Below are 16,169 nucleotides of genomic sequence, written 5' to 3'. Positions count from 1 at the left end.
ATACAAATCACCGTGAATTCCCTTAGGCAGCTGTCTCTTTATTACATATTCACAGAATTGATGCATTGAACCCATGCCCACTTGATTTCTTAACTTGAAATAAGCTTGAAGAATAATGCTAATTCTGAAATCTTCTGGTATCAATTTTATGAAAATCTCCTATTTGACAATAGAATTTGTTATGAAAACCATAGTCTCTTAACCTTTCTTTCAGAGATATAAGTGACTACCCCACCTAACTTCAGCATGGGTTTCATTTTCTTTCTCTGCTTAAACTTCTAAAATGGCTCCAAATGCTTTCTACTTAACTCTGGACACATCTTACTTGGTAGTCTTATCTTTATATTTCTTTTTCCTGACTCGAGTTTTATGGATCTTGTTGGAGACTTACTTGACATATTTTTTATGATAATGGCACGGTGTCTGTGACTTTATCGAATAAAGGGATGGGCCACTCTGATTCATACTAAAATAATTAACTTGTACTGTGAATTTTTCCATGTTTGTTTGCATCTTCTTTAGGGGTTCAATAAAATAATTTCATAGCCATAAATTTAATAAAAGCTGGATGTCCTCTGACATTAACTTGGGGATTCCGAAGTATTTATATATGGAGTCATGGAAAATCAGAATTTCTCTATGGGAAGGCATCTCTGTAATTGTGAAAGATAATAAAAAATGTATACTTTGTATATTCTTACTTAAAAATGTAATATGCAGAGTTTCTAAAGTTAAATTATATTCTTTTTATTTTTTCAAGAGGTAGGGTCTCGCTCTGTTACCTAAGCTGGAGTGCAGTGGTGTGATCATAGCTCTCATAGCCTTGAACGCCTCAGCTCAAAAGTTTCTCCCACCTCAGCCTCCCAAGTACCTAGGACTACGGGCGCATGCCACCTGGCTAATTTTTATTTCGTTTCATAGAGACAGTCTTGCTATGTTGCTCAGGCTGGTCATGAACTCTCAGCCTCGAGTGATCCTCTCACCTCAGCCCCCCAGCGTGCTGGGATTACAGGCATGAACCACCGTACCCAGCCCAGATTGCATTCTTTTTTTTTTTTGAGACGGAGTCTCGCTCTGTCGCCCAGGCTGGAGTGCAGTGGCCAGATCTCAGCTCACTGCAAGCTCCGCCTCCCGGGTTCCCGCCATTCTCCTGCCTCAGCCTCCCGAGTAGCTGGGACCACAGGCGCCACCACCTTGCCCGGCTAATTTTTTGTGTTTTTAGTAGAGATGGGGTTTCGCCGTGTTAGCCAGGATGGTCTCAATCTCCTGACCTTGTGATCCGCCCGTCTCGGCCTCCCAAAGTGCTGGGATTACAGGCTTGAGCCACCGCGCCCGGCCCCAGATTGCATTCTTAATGTAATGTCAAGGCACTCTAACGCATATTACGTTGGATAGAAACTTGTTAATTAAAATTATGTGTGTTGTGAGTGTGTCTACATGCCACTATTTTTCTCCTAAAGCAAATCAGAGTTGCTTACCCAAAAAATGTGTTTGTCTTTTTTGTCTGAGAGAGATTTTTTGCTTTTTACCTCATAACTAACTTCTGGTCTGACTGTAACTAAATCATAGTGGATGTCGGCAACAAAAATTTTTTGATGGATAACTACTTTGTTTTCTTTGTTAGGAGCATGCAAAGTTCCCCAAGGTTTGCTGGCAGTCAGAGAGGTTGGTATCCAACTTTAAACAATGTTCACAATTACTTCAAACTTACACTGTCAGATGAACATTTTAATTCATTGTACATATGTGCTAAGTGTATATTTTGCTTAAACTACTGTTTTTCTTTGTGGTGTTTTGTTTGTTTGTTTTTGTTTCTGTTTTTGTTTTTTGAAGTGGTGTCTCGCTCTGTTGCCCAGGCTGGAGTGCCATGACACGATCTCAGCTCACCGCAACCTCCACCTCCTGGGTTCAAGTGATTCTCCTGCCTCAGCCTCCCAAGTAGCTGGGACTACAAGCGTGTGCCACCACACCCAGCTAATTTTTTGTTTATTTTTAATAATTATTTTTTGTATTTTTGTATTTTTTTTATTTTTGTAATTTTTTTTTTGTATTTTGCCATGTTAGCCAGGATGGTCTCAATCTCCTTACCTCATGATCTGCCTGCCTCAGCCTCCCACAGTGCTGGGATTACAGGCGTGAGCCACCGCACCTGGCCAAACCACCGTTTTTTATGTACAGTTATGTTAATATTTTCATTTATCATAAAAATATTTTGTAAATACTCCCTACATTTCACATAGACTCATGTAGAATGTTTTAATTCTCATGAGTTTAGTTTTATTAATTCATGGGGGTATTATCAATATGAATTATTGCAGAACAAATACAATCTTGGATTTATAAAGCTTGAGTGTATTCATTTTAGTTTCTTCTGAAAGTCACATAAATTTAGTTGATATATTTAGGGGTCATTCTTCAATCTGTTGATGTAACATGTTATATAATAGGATGCATCATATTGACTTCTTATAATTCCCAAACTACCCTGACATTGAATTTGTTTTTTAAATGCTTATATGTTTCAGCCCGAACAAGAACTGGAATTGCAGAAATCAAACGGCAGAGAAAGCTTGCATCTCAAACAGTTCCAGCCAGTGCAGAGTTGCTCACTTTACCTTACCTTTCAGGACAGTTTACCACTTCTTCCACAGGTACACAAGTTGCTCGACCAAGTGGCCAAATTTCAGATCCATCAAGGTCATATTTTGTAGTGGTCAACCATTCACAGTCACAAGATACTGTAACCAGTAAGTTTACATTTTGTTCTCTTAAATTTTGTTGTTAATGAAATCGTATGAATGAGATAATATACTAATGTCTTTATACTCAGTGTAAAAATATGGACCGCCCCCCAAAAAAAAGATGAGAGAGACTAAAAGTGGAACAGACTTCTAGATTTGCTATAAGCATATAAAATCTTTAAGGCATTTTAATCTAGGATTCTTCCTATTTCTACTCTAACTGAAGTCCACCTTGAACTCTCTAATTCTCCATTTTTGGCATTAAGAGAAAAGGACCTTGTTGCATTTTATTTTAAATGGAATGTACATTATATTTTCTACCTCCTTGCCTTTGTTGATGTCAGTCTATCCTCCTGGAATGAGGAATGCCTTTCCACTTCTCCTGTATCTTTACATGTTAGAAATCCTACATATGCCTGGCTGAACCTTAGAGTTAGGAATATCCTTAGAGAGCGTGTGGTATATCTTATTTGTTGCATACTTGAAACTTTTGAAAACACATGATAGTAAGCGATAAGAAGCTAGTTAATAACAGAGTTGGGATTAGAATTCAGGAGTTAGCAGTCTCAGTTCACAAACCAGTTATCTTTCTGTGCAGCTAAAATTTATTGCCATCAAGATCTCCCCCATTTTCACCTTTTCCAAATCCTTTTCTATACCCAGAATGCTTAGTTTATACTTCTTAGACTTTTTCCATTCTACCATATTATTTTTTGTTGAGACTATACTGTACTTTGGATTTTATTGTAAAACCTTAAGGCATAAAGACTATATTTTATTGATCTTAATATCATTTACCGTGCTTTATACATGGTAGGCACTCAGTACTTGTTAATTGAATTTAATATAAAATAGTAATCACTATTTAAAGCTTTTTATCCCATTACAAGTTTAGAAAATTATTCCATTTCTTTGGCTTACTGTTATGTTTTCTTGAAATACAGCTGGAGAAGCTTTAAACGTCATTTCTGGTGCTCCGGAAAAGAAAGCACATGCCAGTTTAATGTCTCCCGGTAGACGCAAAAGGTAAATGCTTTTTAAAAGAGACAAGTTACCTGTATCCATTAAAAAAAAAAAATTACATCAGGAGATTTACATTGTGAATAATAAGACCAGGTTATGTTCTGATCTGTTATTAGAACTATTCCAAAATTTTGTCTTTCTTCACATTCTAACCCGCCTGAAATTGGGTTGCATCTCTCAATTAATGGCATATCACTGTTTCATGGAAAATATGTTTATTCTGTATTGGTATATAAAATAATGGTATATCTTACAAATGATGTTATCCCAGGTTTTTTGAAGTCCATGTTTTTTAACCGAATGTAAATAATACCATTATGTTCTATGCTGCACACACATTTAAAGTCCTAAGATCAATTGATGGAATTTTTCCAGGCACAATCTTTGAGAAAAATGTTTTTCTGTCTTACTTACTCTGTGTGTCTTTGTTTGAAGAATATTTTTAAAAAGAAATAGTAGTTTTAAAATGTTTCTTCTAGTTTCTTAGCTGCCAAGCCCTGGGTATTTTTGTTAGAGTTTTTACTTTTGGTTGTCTTTCATTCAAGACTGACCTCAGCCTCCTTTATTGGAGCCTTTCTCACTTCACCATATAAAATAGTAAACAGTAATATCGATTTATTTAATTTTAGAGATAGGGCCTTGCTCTCCTGGCCACGCTGGAGTATAGTGGTGCAATCATAACTCATTGCAGCCTTGAACTTGTGGGCTCAGAAGATCCTCCCACCTTAGCCTCCCCAGTAGCCAGCACCACAGGCACATGCCACCACACCCAGCTAATTTTTTTATTTTTTGTAGAGATAGGGGTCTCATTTTGTTGCCCAGGCTAGTCTCAAACTCCTGGCTTCAAGTGATCTTCCCACCTTGGCCTCCCAAATTGCTGGGATTACAGATGTGAGCCACCACACGCAGCCATAAAAGAGCAATATTAATATTTAACATTTATAGGAACCTTGACTTTTTAAATAAAGTATATATACTTTATTTCATTCCATTCTTTAGTAAACCCAGTAATGCAGTTGGTCATTATAAAGTGGGTTAGAGAGTCAGAGCTTGCTGTGCTTCAGACCACATAGGTAGTAAGTGGTAAAGCTAGACTTCAAACTCATTTTTTTGAATCCAAGACTAATACTTTTTGTATTTCCCTTTGTTCCTACCACAAATAGAGAATATACAGTTGACCTTGAACAACACGGGTTTGAACTGCATGGGTTCATTTATACTCAAGTTTTTTTCAACCAAACACAGATTGAAAATTTAGTAGTAAAACCTACCTAGATGCAGTGTGCTGACTTTTTGAGTACATGGGCTTCCTAGTGCAGACTGTAGGACTTGAGTACATGTGGATTTTGATATCCTTGGGGGTCCTGAAACCAGCCCCCTGCAGATACAGGGACAACCGTATCTGTTCTGCTATGGTGATCTTAAAATTTATGTCTGTATATGTATTTATCTTTAAATCTGTTAAACATAGTGGTTAAAAGAAAAGTTTTTAAAATGTGTTTCAGTGAATCTCAGAGAAAAAGTACCACTTTGTCTGGCCCTCATTCAACAATACGGAATTTCCAAGATCCAAACGCATTTGCAGTAGAAAAAGTAAGTGACTCTGCCAAACTTTGCAACTTAAAATATTCCTGAGTTAAAAAATACAGATATATACACAAATGTATGTATATATGTATCAAATAAAGAAACAGGGGTAAGTTTATAGATATCTATAAATACTTTGTTGTTGTTGAATCATTTAATAAAATACCGGCCAGGTGCTGTGGCAAATGCCTGTAATCCCAGCACTTTGGGAAGCTGAGGCGGGCAGATTGCTTGAGCTCAGGAGTTCAAGACCAACCTGGGCAACATGGTAAAACCCCGTCTCTACAAAAAATACAAAAATTGGCCAGGCGTGGTAGCACATGTCTGTAGTTCTTGCTGCTTAGGAGGCTGAGATGGGAGGATTGCTTGAGCCTGGGAGATCGAGGCTGCAGCGAGCCATGATCATTCCACAACACTCAAGCCTGGGTGACAGAGTGAGACCCTGTCTCAAAAAAAAAAAAAAAAATCTGTCTAATGAGTAGTGGCTTATACCTGTAATAAGAGGTATTGAGAGGCCAAGAGGAGCAGATCTCTTGAGGCCAGGAATTCAAGACCAGCCTGGCCAACTATCTCTACTAAAAATACAAAAATTAGCTAGGTGTGATGGCGCACGCCCATAATCCCAGCTACTATTCAGGAGGCTGAGGCACAAGAATTGCTTGAACTGGGAGGTGGAGGTTGCAGTGAACTGAGATCGTGCCACTGCACTCCAGCCTGGGCTACAGAGCGACACTGTAAAAATAGGGCATTTACTGGGGTTTGATGATGAGTGTGGAAGTGTGTAAGAAAGAGTTGTTGAAAGATCTGTGAAAACATTTGCAAATTACAGTGTTGTATTCAGGGATTAATATGGAGGGAGCTGCCACAACTTCTGAGTTTCCATTTAGGTTTATTAAAACTATCCAGCTCTTATCGGTTTGTTATTTTCTAATAAATATTAAATAGCAGAATACTCTTTATTGTCCTTTTGCTAACAGTGGCTTTCTTTTCCAGCAAATGGTTATTGAAAATGCACGAGAAAAAATACTAAGCAACAAATCTCTTCAAGAAAAGCTAGCAGAAAACATAAATAAATTTTTAACTAGGTAAGCTATATATGTTTAAAATGCCTAATTGTTTTTGCCTAATTGCATAACTATAATAAAGATTTTTCTTTCTTTGTTAACAGTGATAATAATATTGCCCAAGTACCTAAGCAAACAGATAACAACCCTACGGAGCCAGAGACTTCAATTGATGAATTCTTAGGACTTCCGGTATGGGTGGTTGGGGTGCGCATGTGTGCGTGTGTGTTACTTATAGTTAAGATTGATGGTATTTTGGTTTCATTTCAAAACCATTGCCAACATAAGATGTTATGATTTGCCATCTAATTAGATAAAATGATTTACAATAGTAAGATCAAACTTTTCTTCATTCATTGAATGTAATCTGTTCCTGAAAAACACATCGGATGACGACTTAAAATAGAATCTATATTGCATCCACAGTCATGGATTCCTAAGTATTTAATACTTAAAAATTTGTTAGGGTATATTTGTGTGTAATAAACAGTAATACAGTGTTTATATAAATTACATTTCTTCTGCACTGCTACAAACTGTATAATACTTTAGAGAAACAATGAAATGATATATTAAAGATATGTAATGGGGCCAGGCATGGTAGCTCAATGCCTGTTATCCCAGCACTTTGGGAGGCCAAGGAGGGCAGATCACTTAAGGCCAGGAATTCGAGACCAGCCTGGTCAACATTGGCGAAATCTCATCTCTACCAAAAATACAAAAATTAGATGGGCATCATGACATGTGCTTGTTATCCCAGCAGTTGAGGTGGCTGAAGCAGGAGAATCCTTGAATCCGGGAGGTGGAGGTTGCAGTGAGCGGAGATCGCACCACTGCTCTCCAGCCTGGGTGAAAGAGTGAGACCTTGTCTCAAAAAAATAAGAAAAAAAGATATCTAATGAATCCAAGTAATAGTTAACTAAATAAAATGAACAAAACTTTTTTTTTTTTTTGAGACGGAGTCTCTGTTTCCCAGGTTGGAGTGCAGTGGCACAGTGTCAGCTCACTGCAAGCTCTGCCTCCTGGGTTCACACCATTCTCCTGCCTCAGCCTCCTGAGTAGCTGGGCTACAGGCACCCGCCACCACGCCTGGCCAATTTTTTGTATTTTTAGTAGAGACAAGGTTTCACTGTGTTAGCCAGGATGGTCTCCATCTCCTGACCTCGTGATCTACCCACCTCGGCCTTCCAAAGTGCTGGGATTACAGGCGTGAGCCACCATGCCCAGCCAATAAAATGAACAAGACCTTTTTAAAAAGAAAGATTGCTAACCAAATGACAGTTTGCCTGTGAGGCTTAATACTAAGAGAAGAAAGATGGGGACAATGGTCACTGTTGCTATTCATTGGTAGTAAATACAAAGGAGAGTGAGCTAGTAAGGGAGAAATATAACAGTCTGTGTTTTAAGATTTGTCGATGTGCAACTATCCTTTAATATACTTTTTTCTTTTTTTTTTTTTTTTTTTTTTTTTGACAGGGGTCTCACTCTGTTGCCCAGGCTTGAGTGCAGTGGCTCAATCATGGCTCACAGTAGCCTTGATCTCCCTGAGCTCAAGTGATAACTCCCACCTCAGCCTTCTCAGTAGCTGGGACTACAGGCACATGCCACCATGCTCAGATAATTTTTGGGTTTTGTTTGATTTTGTTTTTTGAGATGGAGTATCACTGGGTCGCCCAGGCTGGAGTGCAGTGGCACAATCTCTGCTCACTACAACCTCTGCCTCCCGAGTTCAAATGATTCTCCTGCCTCAGCCTCCCAAGTAGCTGGGATTATAGGCATGTGCCTCCACGCTTGGCTAATCTTTGTATTTTTAGTAGAGACTAGGTTTCACCATGTTGACCAGAATGGTCTTGAACTCCTGGCCTCAGGTGATCTGCCTTCCTCGGCCTCCCAAAGTGCTGGGATTATAGGTGTGAGCTACCTCACCTGACCCAAATATCCTTTTTGAAGAGCAGCTGCAATTGTGATTTTAGGACATCTTTTTACTTGGACCATTGGACAATGGAAATATTTTTATTGGCCTGCCCATGTGAGTGTATTAGAGCAGGTTTTCTTTCAGTTGAATTCTGAGAAAGCCATTGAGCCCTTGAATTGTTTTTCTCTCTGTCAGTTCTACCAGTACTTCTTTTAAAAACCTCTCTTATCTTACCATTTAATAAATATGGGCCAGGCACAGTGGCTCATAGCTTTAATCCCAGCACTTTGAGAGGCCAAGGCAGGAGGATGCTTGAGCCCAGAGGTTCAAGACCAGCCTGGACAACATAATGAGACCTCATCTATACAAAAAATTTTTTTAAAAATTAGCCAGGTGTTGTTGCATGCACCTGTTGTCCCAACTACTTGGGAGGCTGAAATGGGAAGATCACTTGAGCCTGGGTGCTTGAGGCTGCAGTAAGTTGTGATTTCACCACTACACTCCAGCCTGGGCAACAGAGCAAGACGCTGTCTCAAAACCAAAAAACAAATATGTATGCTCTGTTTTAAGTTTTTGTATCCTCTAACTTTTTGCTTATTGTTTCTCTACAAATACATCAGATGCTTACCATAATCAGGGTACTTGGTTAAATACTGTGAAGGATTGTAAGAAAGTAAAGGCACAACCTACTGTTCTTGGTTGTTCATAATACTGTATTTGTAGAAAGTTAAGAATTAAGATTTAGCTGGGTGCGGTGGCTCACGCCTGTAATCCCAGCAGTTTGGGAGGCTGAGGCAGGTGGATCACCTGAGTTCAGGAGTTCGAGACCAGCCTGGCCAACATGGTGAAACCCCACCTCTACCAAAAATTAGCTAGATGTGGTGGCACACACCTGTAATCCCAGCTACTCAGAAGGCTGAGGCCAGAGAATTGCTTGAACCCGGGAGGCGGAGTTGCAGTGAGACGAGATCGCGCCACTGCACTCCAGCTTAGGCGACAGAGTGAGACTCCATCTCAAAGCTAAAAAAAAAAAAAAAGAATTAAGATTTAAATAACAGTTTTTAAGACAGTATAGGGAATTTTGTAACACAGAAATCCCAAAAGGCTCAAGAAGTAGCACCAGGACGTCTGAAAGTGACTCTTAAAGCTGAGGCTACAAACAGGATAATAAGGTGCAAAATTAAGGAAGGAGTTAAACCCTGTATCTACTCCCTATTTCTCATGCTCCCCCAGAAACACTGTTGTCAGTCATGAGCCCTCACAGCAAGAAATCTGACTAACTCAAAAGAAAAGAACTAAAAATACAAATGGTTCTACAACATTATTCCATAGCTTAGCTTGTAGTTGACAAGCTCACCCCTGCCATTGGTACAGGGCTTTTGAGGTAGGTTTTGGCATGTTAGTTTTAAAGCTGAATAGATAAGAATTGGCAACATTCAAGGAAAGCATTTTACATGAAGAACCCATAGCAGACAGATAAAAGGGATAAAATAGATATATATTGAAGGACCTATAAAGCAGTCTACAATAGAGTAATGTAAAGAAAGTAGATTATAGAACTTTATAGTGTGGGCCAGGCACAGTAACTCATGGCTATAGTCCCAGCAGTTTGGGAGGCTGAGGTGAGCGGATCGCTTGAGCCCAGGAGTTCAAGACCAGCCTGGGCAACATGGCGAAACCCCATCTCTACCAAAAATACAAAAACTAGCTGGGTGTGGTGGCACATGTGTAGTTTCAGCTACTCAGAAGGCTGAGGTGAGAGGATCACCTGAGCCTGGGAGGTCAAGGCTGCAGTGAACTGTGTGCCACTGCATTCCACTCCAGCTTGGGTGACAAAGTGACACTGTGTCTCAAAAAAAAAAAAAACTTTATAGTATAATATTATTTCCATTTATATACATATATTCATTTTATATCATTTTAATGTTTAGGAATATATTCACCAAAGCTCTTACCTCTAAGAAGTAGGATTAGGAAACCCTCACCTTCTGTCTAGTTTTGTTTTAATTTGTTTTAAATGAGCATATCATTGGAAATTGTCTTGGAGTGGAGGAATGCTACTACATAAAAAGTCAAAAATAGTCAAGTGTCTGCTAATTATTTTGCTGGTATTAAATCATATTATTCAAACTGGGCACAGTGGCCCACGTCTATAATCCCAGTGCTCTGGGAGGCTGAGGCAAGAAGATCACTTGAGCCCAAGAGTTCAGGACTAGCCTGGGCAATTTAGCAACCCCATCTCTACCAAAAATAAAATAAAATAAAATAAGCTGGGCATAATGGTGCACCTGTAGTCCCAGCTACTCAAGAGGCTGAGGCAGGAGCATCAGTTGAGCCCAGGAATTTCAGGTTATAGTGAGCTACAGTGACTATATCACTGTACCACTACTCTCCAGCCTGGGCGAAAGAGTGAGACCTTGTCTCATATATACATATAGTATGTAAATATATATAAATTCAGCTAGAATCATGCCTTCACCCTACTCCTTTCTTGCAGAGTGAAATTCACATGTCTGAAGAAGCTATACAGGACATATTGGAACAGACAGAATCAGACCCAGCATTTCAGGCACTCTTTGATCTCTTTGACTATGGTAAGGAGACTATTTCAAGACAAAAAAGGCTTCTCCAGTTTCTTTGGTAACTTAACTGTAGTGAATCAGCATTCTCCAGAGTATCTAAAAAAGTTCTTGTTTTCATTTCATCAGATATATGGATATGTTAAAGGAGTTTTTGTTGTTTTGTTTGTTTTTACCTGAGAAACTTCAGCTATTAAAGTGGAGAGTAGTTTTGTTTTTTATTTTTGTGGCATTTTTGCCAGCCAACAGGGAATGTGTTGATGTCGACCGCTCTACAGATGTACTGAACACAATTGAATGGTACAAAGGGAATACAAAAAACTGGCCATTGTCCTCAATCTTATGATTTAGTGCAGTAGTTCTCAAAGTATACTCCCCCAAACCAACAATCTCAGCATTATCTGAGAACTCGTTAGAAAATGCAAATTACTGGTTTAAAGTTTAAGAAACACCTATTTGGTGTAAAAATCTTTGTACTTGTAAATGATATTAAAAGCAACATTTTTTAATAAAACCCTAAATCAAAGTTTAACATTTGCTTAATCCCCACAAGCTGTATTCATTGATGTTTATTTTTTGTTTTGGTCATTTAATTATTTCCCTATTCGCTTTTTAACAGGTAAAACAAAGAATAATAAAAATATATCACAAAGTATTTCCAGTCAACCTATGGAATCCAATCCCAGTATAGTCTTAGCAGATGAAACTAATCTAGCAGTTAAAGGTTCTTTTGAAACAGAAGAATCTGGTAAGCATTTGGTTTTGTTAATATCATCAATCCAAATCTTAATATTCGTCTCAAAATTCAAAGGCAGAAAATACTAATTTGGAAGTAGAAGTTGTTCAGATTGTTACAAATCATTTTTGTATTTTTCTCTCCGTTAAAAACAATTATAAATCTTTGGTAGTTTGATTAAAAAGAAAATTTAGGGTATTCATTCTTTTACTGTAAGCTTTTTTTGTTGGTGTGTTTTTGTTTCTTGAGACAAGGTCTCCCTCTTGTCATCCAGGCTGGAGTGCAGTGGCACAATCATAGCTCACTGCATGCAGCCTCAAACGATCCTCCCAACACTTTAGAAGCAGAGGTAGCATTACAGGTGTGAGCCACCACACTTAACCTCATTCCTTTATAATTCAGTCTATTCTTGACATGTGCAATTTAGTATTAATGTTGTTCAGTTGCTCAAAAGTCTGTAACATTTATTTTTATTAAGGCACATCTTTTCTGCTCACCTGTTTTTAAATGTTATCATTGCTCCCACCACTAGAAAATCTGATGGCTTCCAATGTTCATTCACATCCTGTCCTTCAAGAATCTCAGACTACGTGTCTCCTTTAATTCCTCTGCCAACAATCAAGTCCAATTCTCCATTTCTTCTTAGGCTGAATTATAGTGGGTTTTGTTTTTGCAGTATATATTATGTCTAGAAGGTTGTGTTCTACCCTGTACAAAGTGAAACTTGAAATTCTGTTTTCTGAGAAAGTCTTCCTACTTCACTGAGGAACTACTTATCCTGAATTTATGTGGCCTGTATACAATTTCCACTGTTTTCCCCACAATAAGGATTCCGATGTGCTCTGTACTCAACAGCAGGTGTCACATTTAACAGAATTAGAGTAGTCCCCCCTTATCTGTGGGGGATATATTCCAAGCCCCACAGCGGGTGCCTGAATTGGGTGGTACCAAAACTTACCAGTATTTACTGTTTTTTCCGATTCAGGCATACCTATGGTAAAGTTTAATTTAAAATTAGGCACAGCAAGAAATTAACAATAACTAATAAAATGGAACAGTTATAACAGTATATTGTAATAAAAGTTATGTGAATGTAGTCTTCCTCAATATCTTATTGTACTATACTCACCTATTTTTAGACTGTGGTTGACTGTAGGTAACTGAAACCACACGAAGCAAAACTGCAGATAATGGGAGACTGCTGTATATGCTAGTTGACATAAATTTTCTGGTTTTTTAAAAAATATTTTTCATACTGATTCAAGTTAATGTTTTCTGTCCTAAATTGTGAATGCTGTATTGTTTTCTGAAACACTTTTTCCAGGCCGGGCACGGTGGCTCATGCCCGTAATCCCAGCACTTTGGGAGGCCAAGAAGGACAGATTACTTGAGGTCAGGAGTTCAGGACCAGCCTAGCCAACATGGTGAAACCCCGTCTCTACTAAAAATATAAAAATTAGCCAGGTGTAGTGGCGTGCGCCTGTGATCCCAGCTACTCAAGAGGCTGAGGCAGGAGAATCACATGAACCCGAGAGGCAGAGGCTGCAGTGAGCTGAGAATGGTACCACTGCACTCTGGCCTGGGCGACAGAGCGAGACTGTCTCAAAAGAAAAAAAGGAAATACTCTTTCCTCTTACTCATGTCATACTCTCTTTATTTTTTAAGATCTTCTCATACAGTGCCTCCTTTATAATGCTTTCTCGTGGTGCGTTTTGTTGCTATGCTATTACAGTTTTTACCATGCTTTGTTATATGACTTTCTGTTCTATAGTTGGTTCCTTGACTAACCTCTCCAAGATTAGAGATTGGATCATTCATCTTTGTATCCCAGTAACAAAGCATGGTTGGTCTTCAGTAAATATGTGTTTAATGTTAAAGAGTACACAATGAGATCGAGTGTCAATCATGCAAAATATACTTGGCCCCATCTCACCTTTAAGAATATGTCAGATAAGTCAGGTGTGGTGGCTCATGCCTGTGATCCCAACACTTTGGGAGGCCAAGGCAGTAGATAAATTAAGGTCAGAAGAAATGTTAGAAGTTGAAAAGTTAAGTGTCTCAAAATTTCATGTTTGGAGCCAGTATGTTTTTTACCTATTGAAATACTAGATTTTTTTAAACCTCTTTACTTTTTCCTTCTTTGTGTCATCTGTCTTCCAAGAAGCTTAGAAAACAAATTGACACTTGTGTAAAAAAGTCATCAGTCACTAGCGAGTACCTGTAAATTTTTTGATACTCAGTTAATGGGAAGCACAGCATATAGACTTCCACTTACTGGTATGCAAAGATAAGTTATTTCCTTGGCAAAGTATGTTTTATGGCAAAGATGACTACCATAGAAGCTGAACATATTTACCTTATCTGTCTACCTGCCTGATATTTTGCAGATGGTCAGTCTGGTCAGCCCCCATTCTGTACATCCTATCAGAATGACGACCCATTAAATGCTTTGAAGAATAGCAACAACCATGATGTGCTTAGACAGGAAGACCAGGAAAATTTTTCCCAAATAAGCGCCAGCGTACAGAAAAAGGCCTTTAAAACAGCTGTACCCACTGAACAGAAATGTGACATTGACATTACCTTTGAGTCCGTGCCTAATTTGAATGACTTTAACCAAAGAGGGAATTCTAATGCTGCATGTAATCCACATTGTGCTGAATTATACACCAATCAGATGACCACTGAAACTGAAATGGCTATAGAGATTGAAAAGAACTCTTTGTCTTCAAATGTACCGAGTGAATCTCAATTACAGCCTGATCAGCCTGATATACCAATAACTTCATTTGTTTCACTTGGTTGTGAAGCTAACAATGAAAACTTAATTCTCTCTGGGAAAAGTTCTCAACTTTTATCCCAAGATACTTCATTAACTGGAAAGCCATCTAAAAAAAGTCAATTTTGTGAAAATTCTAACGATACAATAAAACTTAAAACTACTTTTCATGGTTCCAAGTCACCAGATTCTAGTGAAATTCACAAGAGTAAAATAGAAATTAATGTGTTAGAACCAGTTATGTCACAGCTGTCAAACTGCCAAGATAATTCTTGTCTTCAAAGTGAAATACTACCTGTGTCTGTTGAAAGTTCACATTTAAATGTATCTGAACAACAAGTAGAAATTCATCTTCGAGATTCGCTATCTTCTGCTAAACAACCATCTAATGATTCAACATCTGCTGAGTTAAATCATACAGAAAATGAAGCTCAGCCATCCAAGTCTGAGAATTCACAAGAGCCTTCATCTTCTGTAAAAGAAGAGAATACTATTTTTCTGTCTTTAGGTGGAAATGATAACTGTGAGAAAGTTGCAGTGATGCCTCCAGAAGGCACTCCTATAGAAAACAGTCACTCTCTTCCTCCAGAATCTGTGTGTTCTTCAGTGGGAGATTCTCACCCTGAGTCCCAAAATACTGATGATAAACCTTCTAGCAACAACTCAGCAGAGATAGATGCATCAAATATCGTCTCGCTCAAAGTTATCATTAGTGATGATCCATTTGTTTCCTCAGATACTGAACTTACCAGTGCTGTTTCTAGTATTAATGGAGAAAACCTGCCAACTATAATCTTGTCTTCTCCTACTAAATCACCTGCTAAAAATGCAGAATTAGTTAAATGCCTGTCTTCAGAAGAAACTGTAGGTGCTGTTGTATATGCTGAAGTAGGGGATTCAGCCTCAATGGAACAGAGTCTTTTAGCATTCAAATCTGAAGACTCTGCAGTAAACAGCACCCAGAATGAAGATGGCATTGCTTTTTCAGCTAATGTTACACCGTGTGTTTCCAAGGATGGAGGATATATACAGTTGATGCCGGCCACAAGCACAACTTTTGGCAATTCAAATAACATTCTGATAGCTACCTGTGTGACTGATCCAACAGCCTTAGGAACATCTGTGAGTCAGTCTAATGTAGTGGTGTTGCCTGGAAATTCTGCACCTATGACTGCCCAACCTCTGCCACCTCAGTTACAGACACCACCAAGGTCAAACAGTGTATTTGCTGTCAACCAAGCTGTGTCACCAAACTTTTCACAAGGTAACTTTAATAACATAGTTGAAATTCGTTTCTCTGGGTTGGGATCTAATTTCTTTTGTATGTGTTATTATTGACTAGGAAGTAATAACTCATGGGTAGATGGTATGAGAAAAGATTCTGAAATTTGTGATTATGCTGCTTCTTTATGCTAGCTAATTCAAACTTTTTTTTTTCTTAATCTAGTAAGCTGTGGGTTTTAGTGGGTTTTTTTCTTTTTTCTGTTCACAAATACTTCTCAATCTATGTGCTAATAAGTTACAAGAAACAGAAAAGACAGACTAATTCATCACATAGCTGTATAAAACCCAGTGGTGTGGGGGAATTGTTAAAAATAGCTCTTATAGGCCGGGCGTGGTGGCTCAAGCCTGTAATCCCAGCACTTTGGGAGGCCGAGGCGGGTGGATCACGAGGTCAGGAGATCGAGACTATCCTGGCTAACATGGTGAAACCCCGTCTCTACTAAAAATACAAAAAACTAGCC

General features: G+C 38.5%; 1 protein-coding gene across 4 annotated transcripts in view; it reads left to right on the top strand.

Annotated features, from left to right (window-relative positions):
* NPAT (nuclear protein, coactivator of histone transcription) overlaps window positions 1-16,169 on the top strand; it is a 62,724-nt gene that overhangs the window by 31,696 nt on the left and 14,859 nt on the right. For all 4 annotated transcript variants that reach the window (XM_005579532.5, XM_015435666.4, XM_074015160.1 and 1 more), the window contains 9 exons: window positions 1,625-1,665; window positions 2,526-2,747; window positions 3,686-3,767; window positions 5,270-5,357; window positions 6,345-6,436; window positions 6,520-6,607; window positions 10,828-10,924; window positions 11,529-11,657; window positions 14,033-15,688. In XM_005579532.5, coding sequence (XP_005579589.3) covers window positions 1,625-1,665; window positions 2,526-2,747; window positions 3,686-3,767; window positions 5,270-5,357; window positions 6,345-6,436; window positions 6,520-6,607; window positions 10,828-10,924; window positions 11,529-11,657; window positions 14,033-15,688 — 2,495 coding nt within the window. The remainder of the gene's footprint in view (window positions 1-1,624; window positions 1,666-2,525; window positions 2,748-3,685; window positions 3,768-5,269; window positions 5,358-6,344; window positions 6,437-6,519; window positions 6,608-10,827; window positions 10,925-11,528; window positions 11,658-14,032; window positions 15,689-16,169) is intronic.

Source organism: Macaca fascicularis, chromosome 14 (assembly GCF_037993035.2).
Source record: "Macaca fascicularis isolate 582-1 chromosome 14, T2T-MFA8v1.1".
Taxonomy (NCBI): domain Eukaryota; kingdom Metazoa; phylum Chordata; class Mammalia; order Primates; family Cercopithecidae; genus Macaca; species Macaca fascicularis.
The sequence above is the reverse complement of the archived record's forward strand: the minus strand, read 5'-3'. Positions and strand labels throughout refer to the sequence as shown.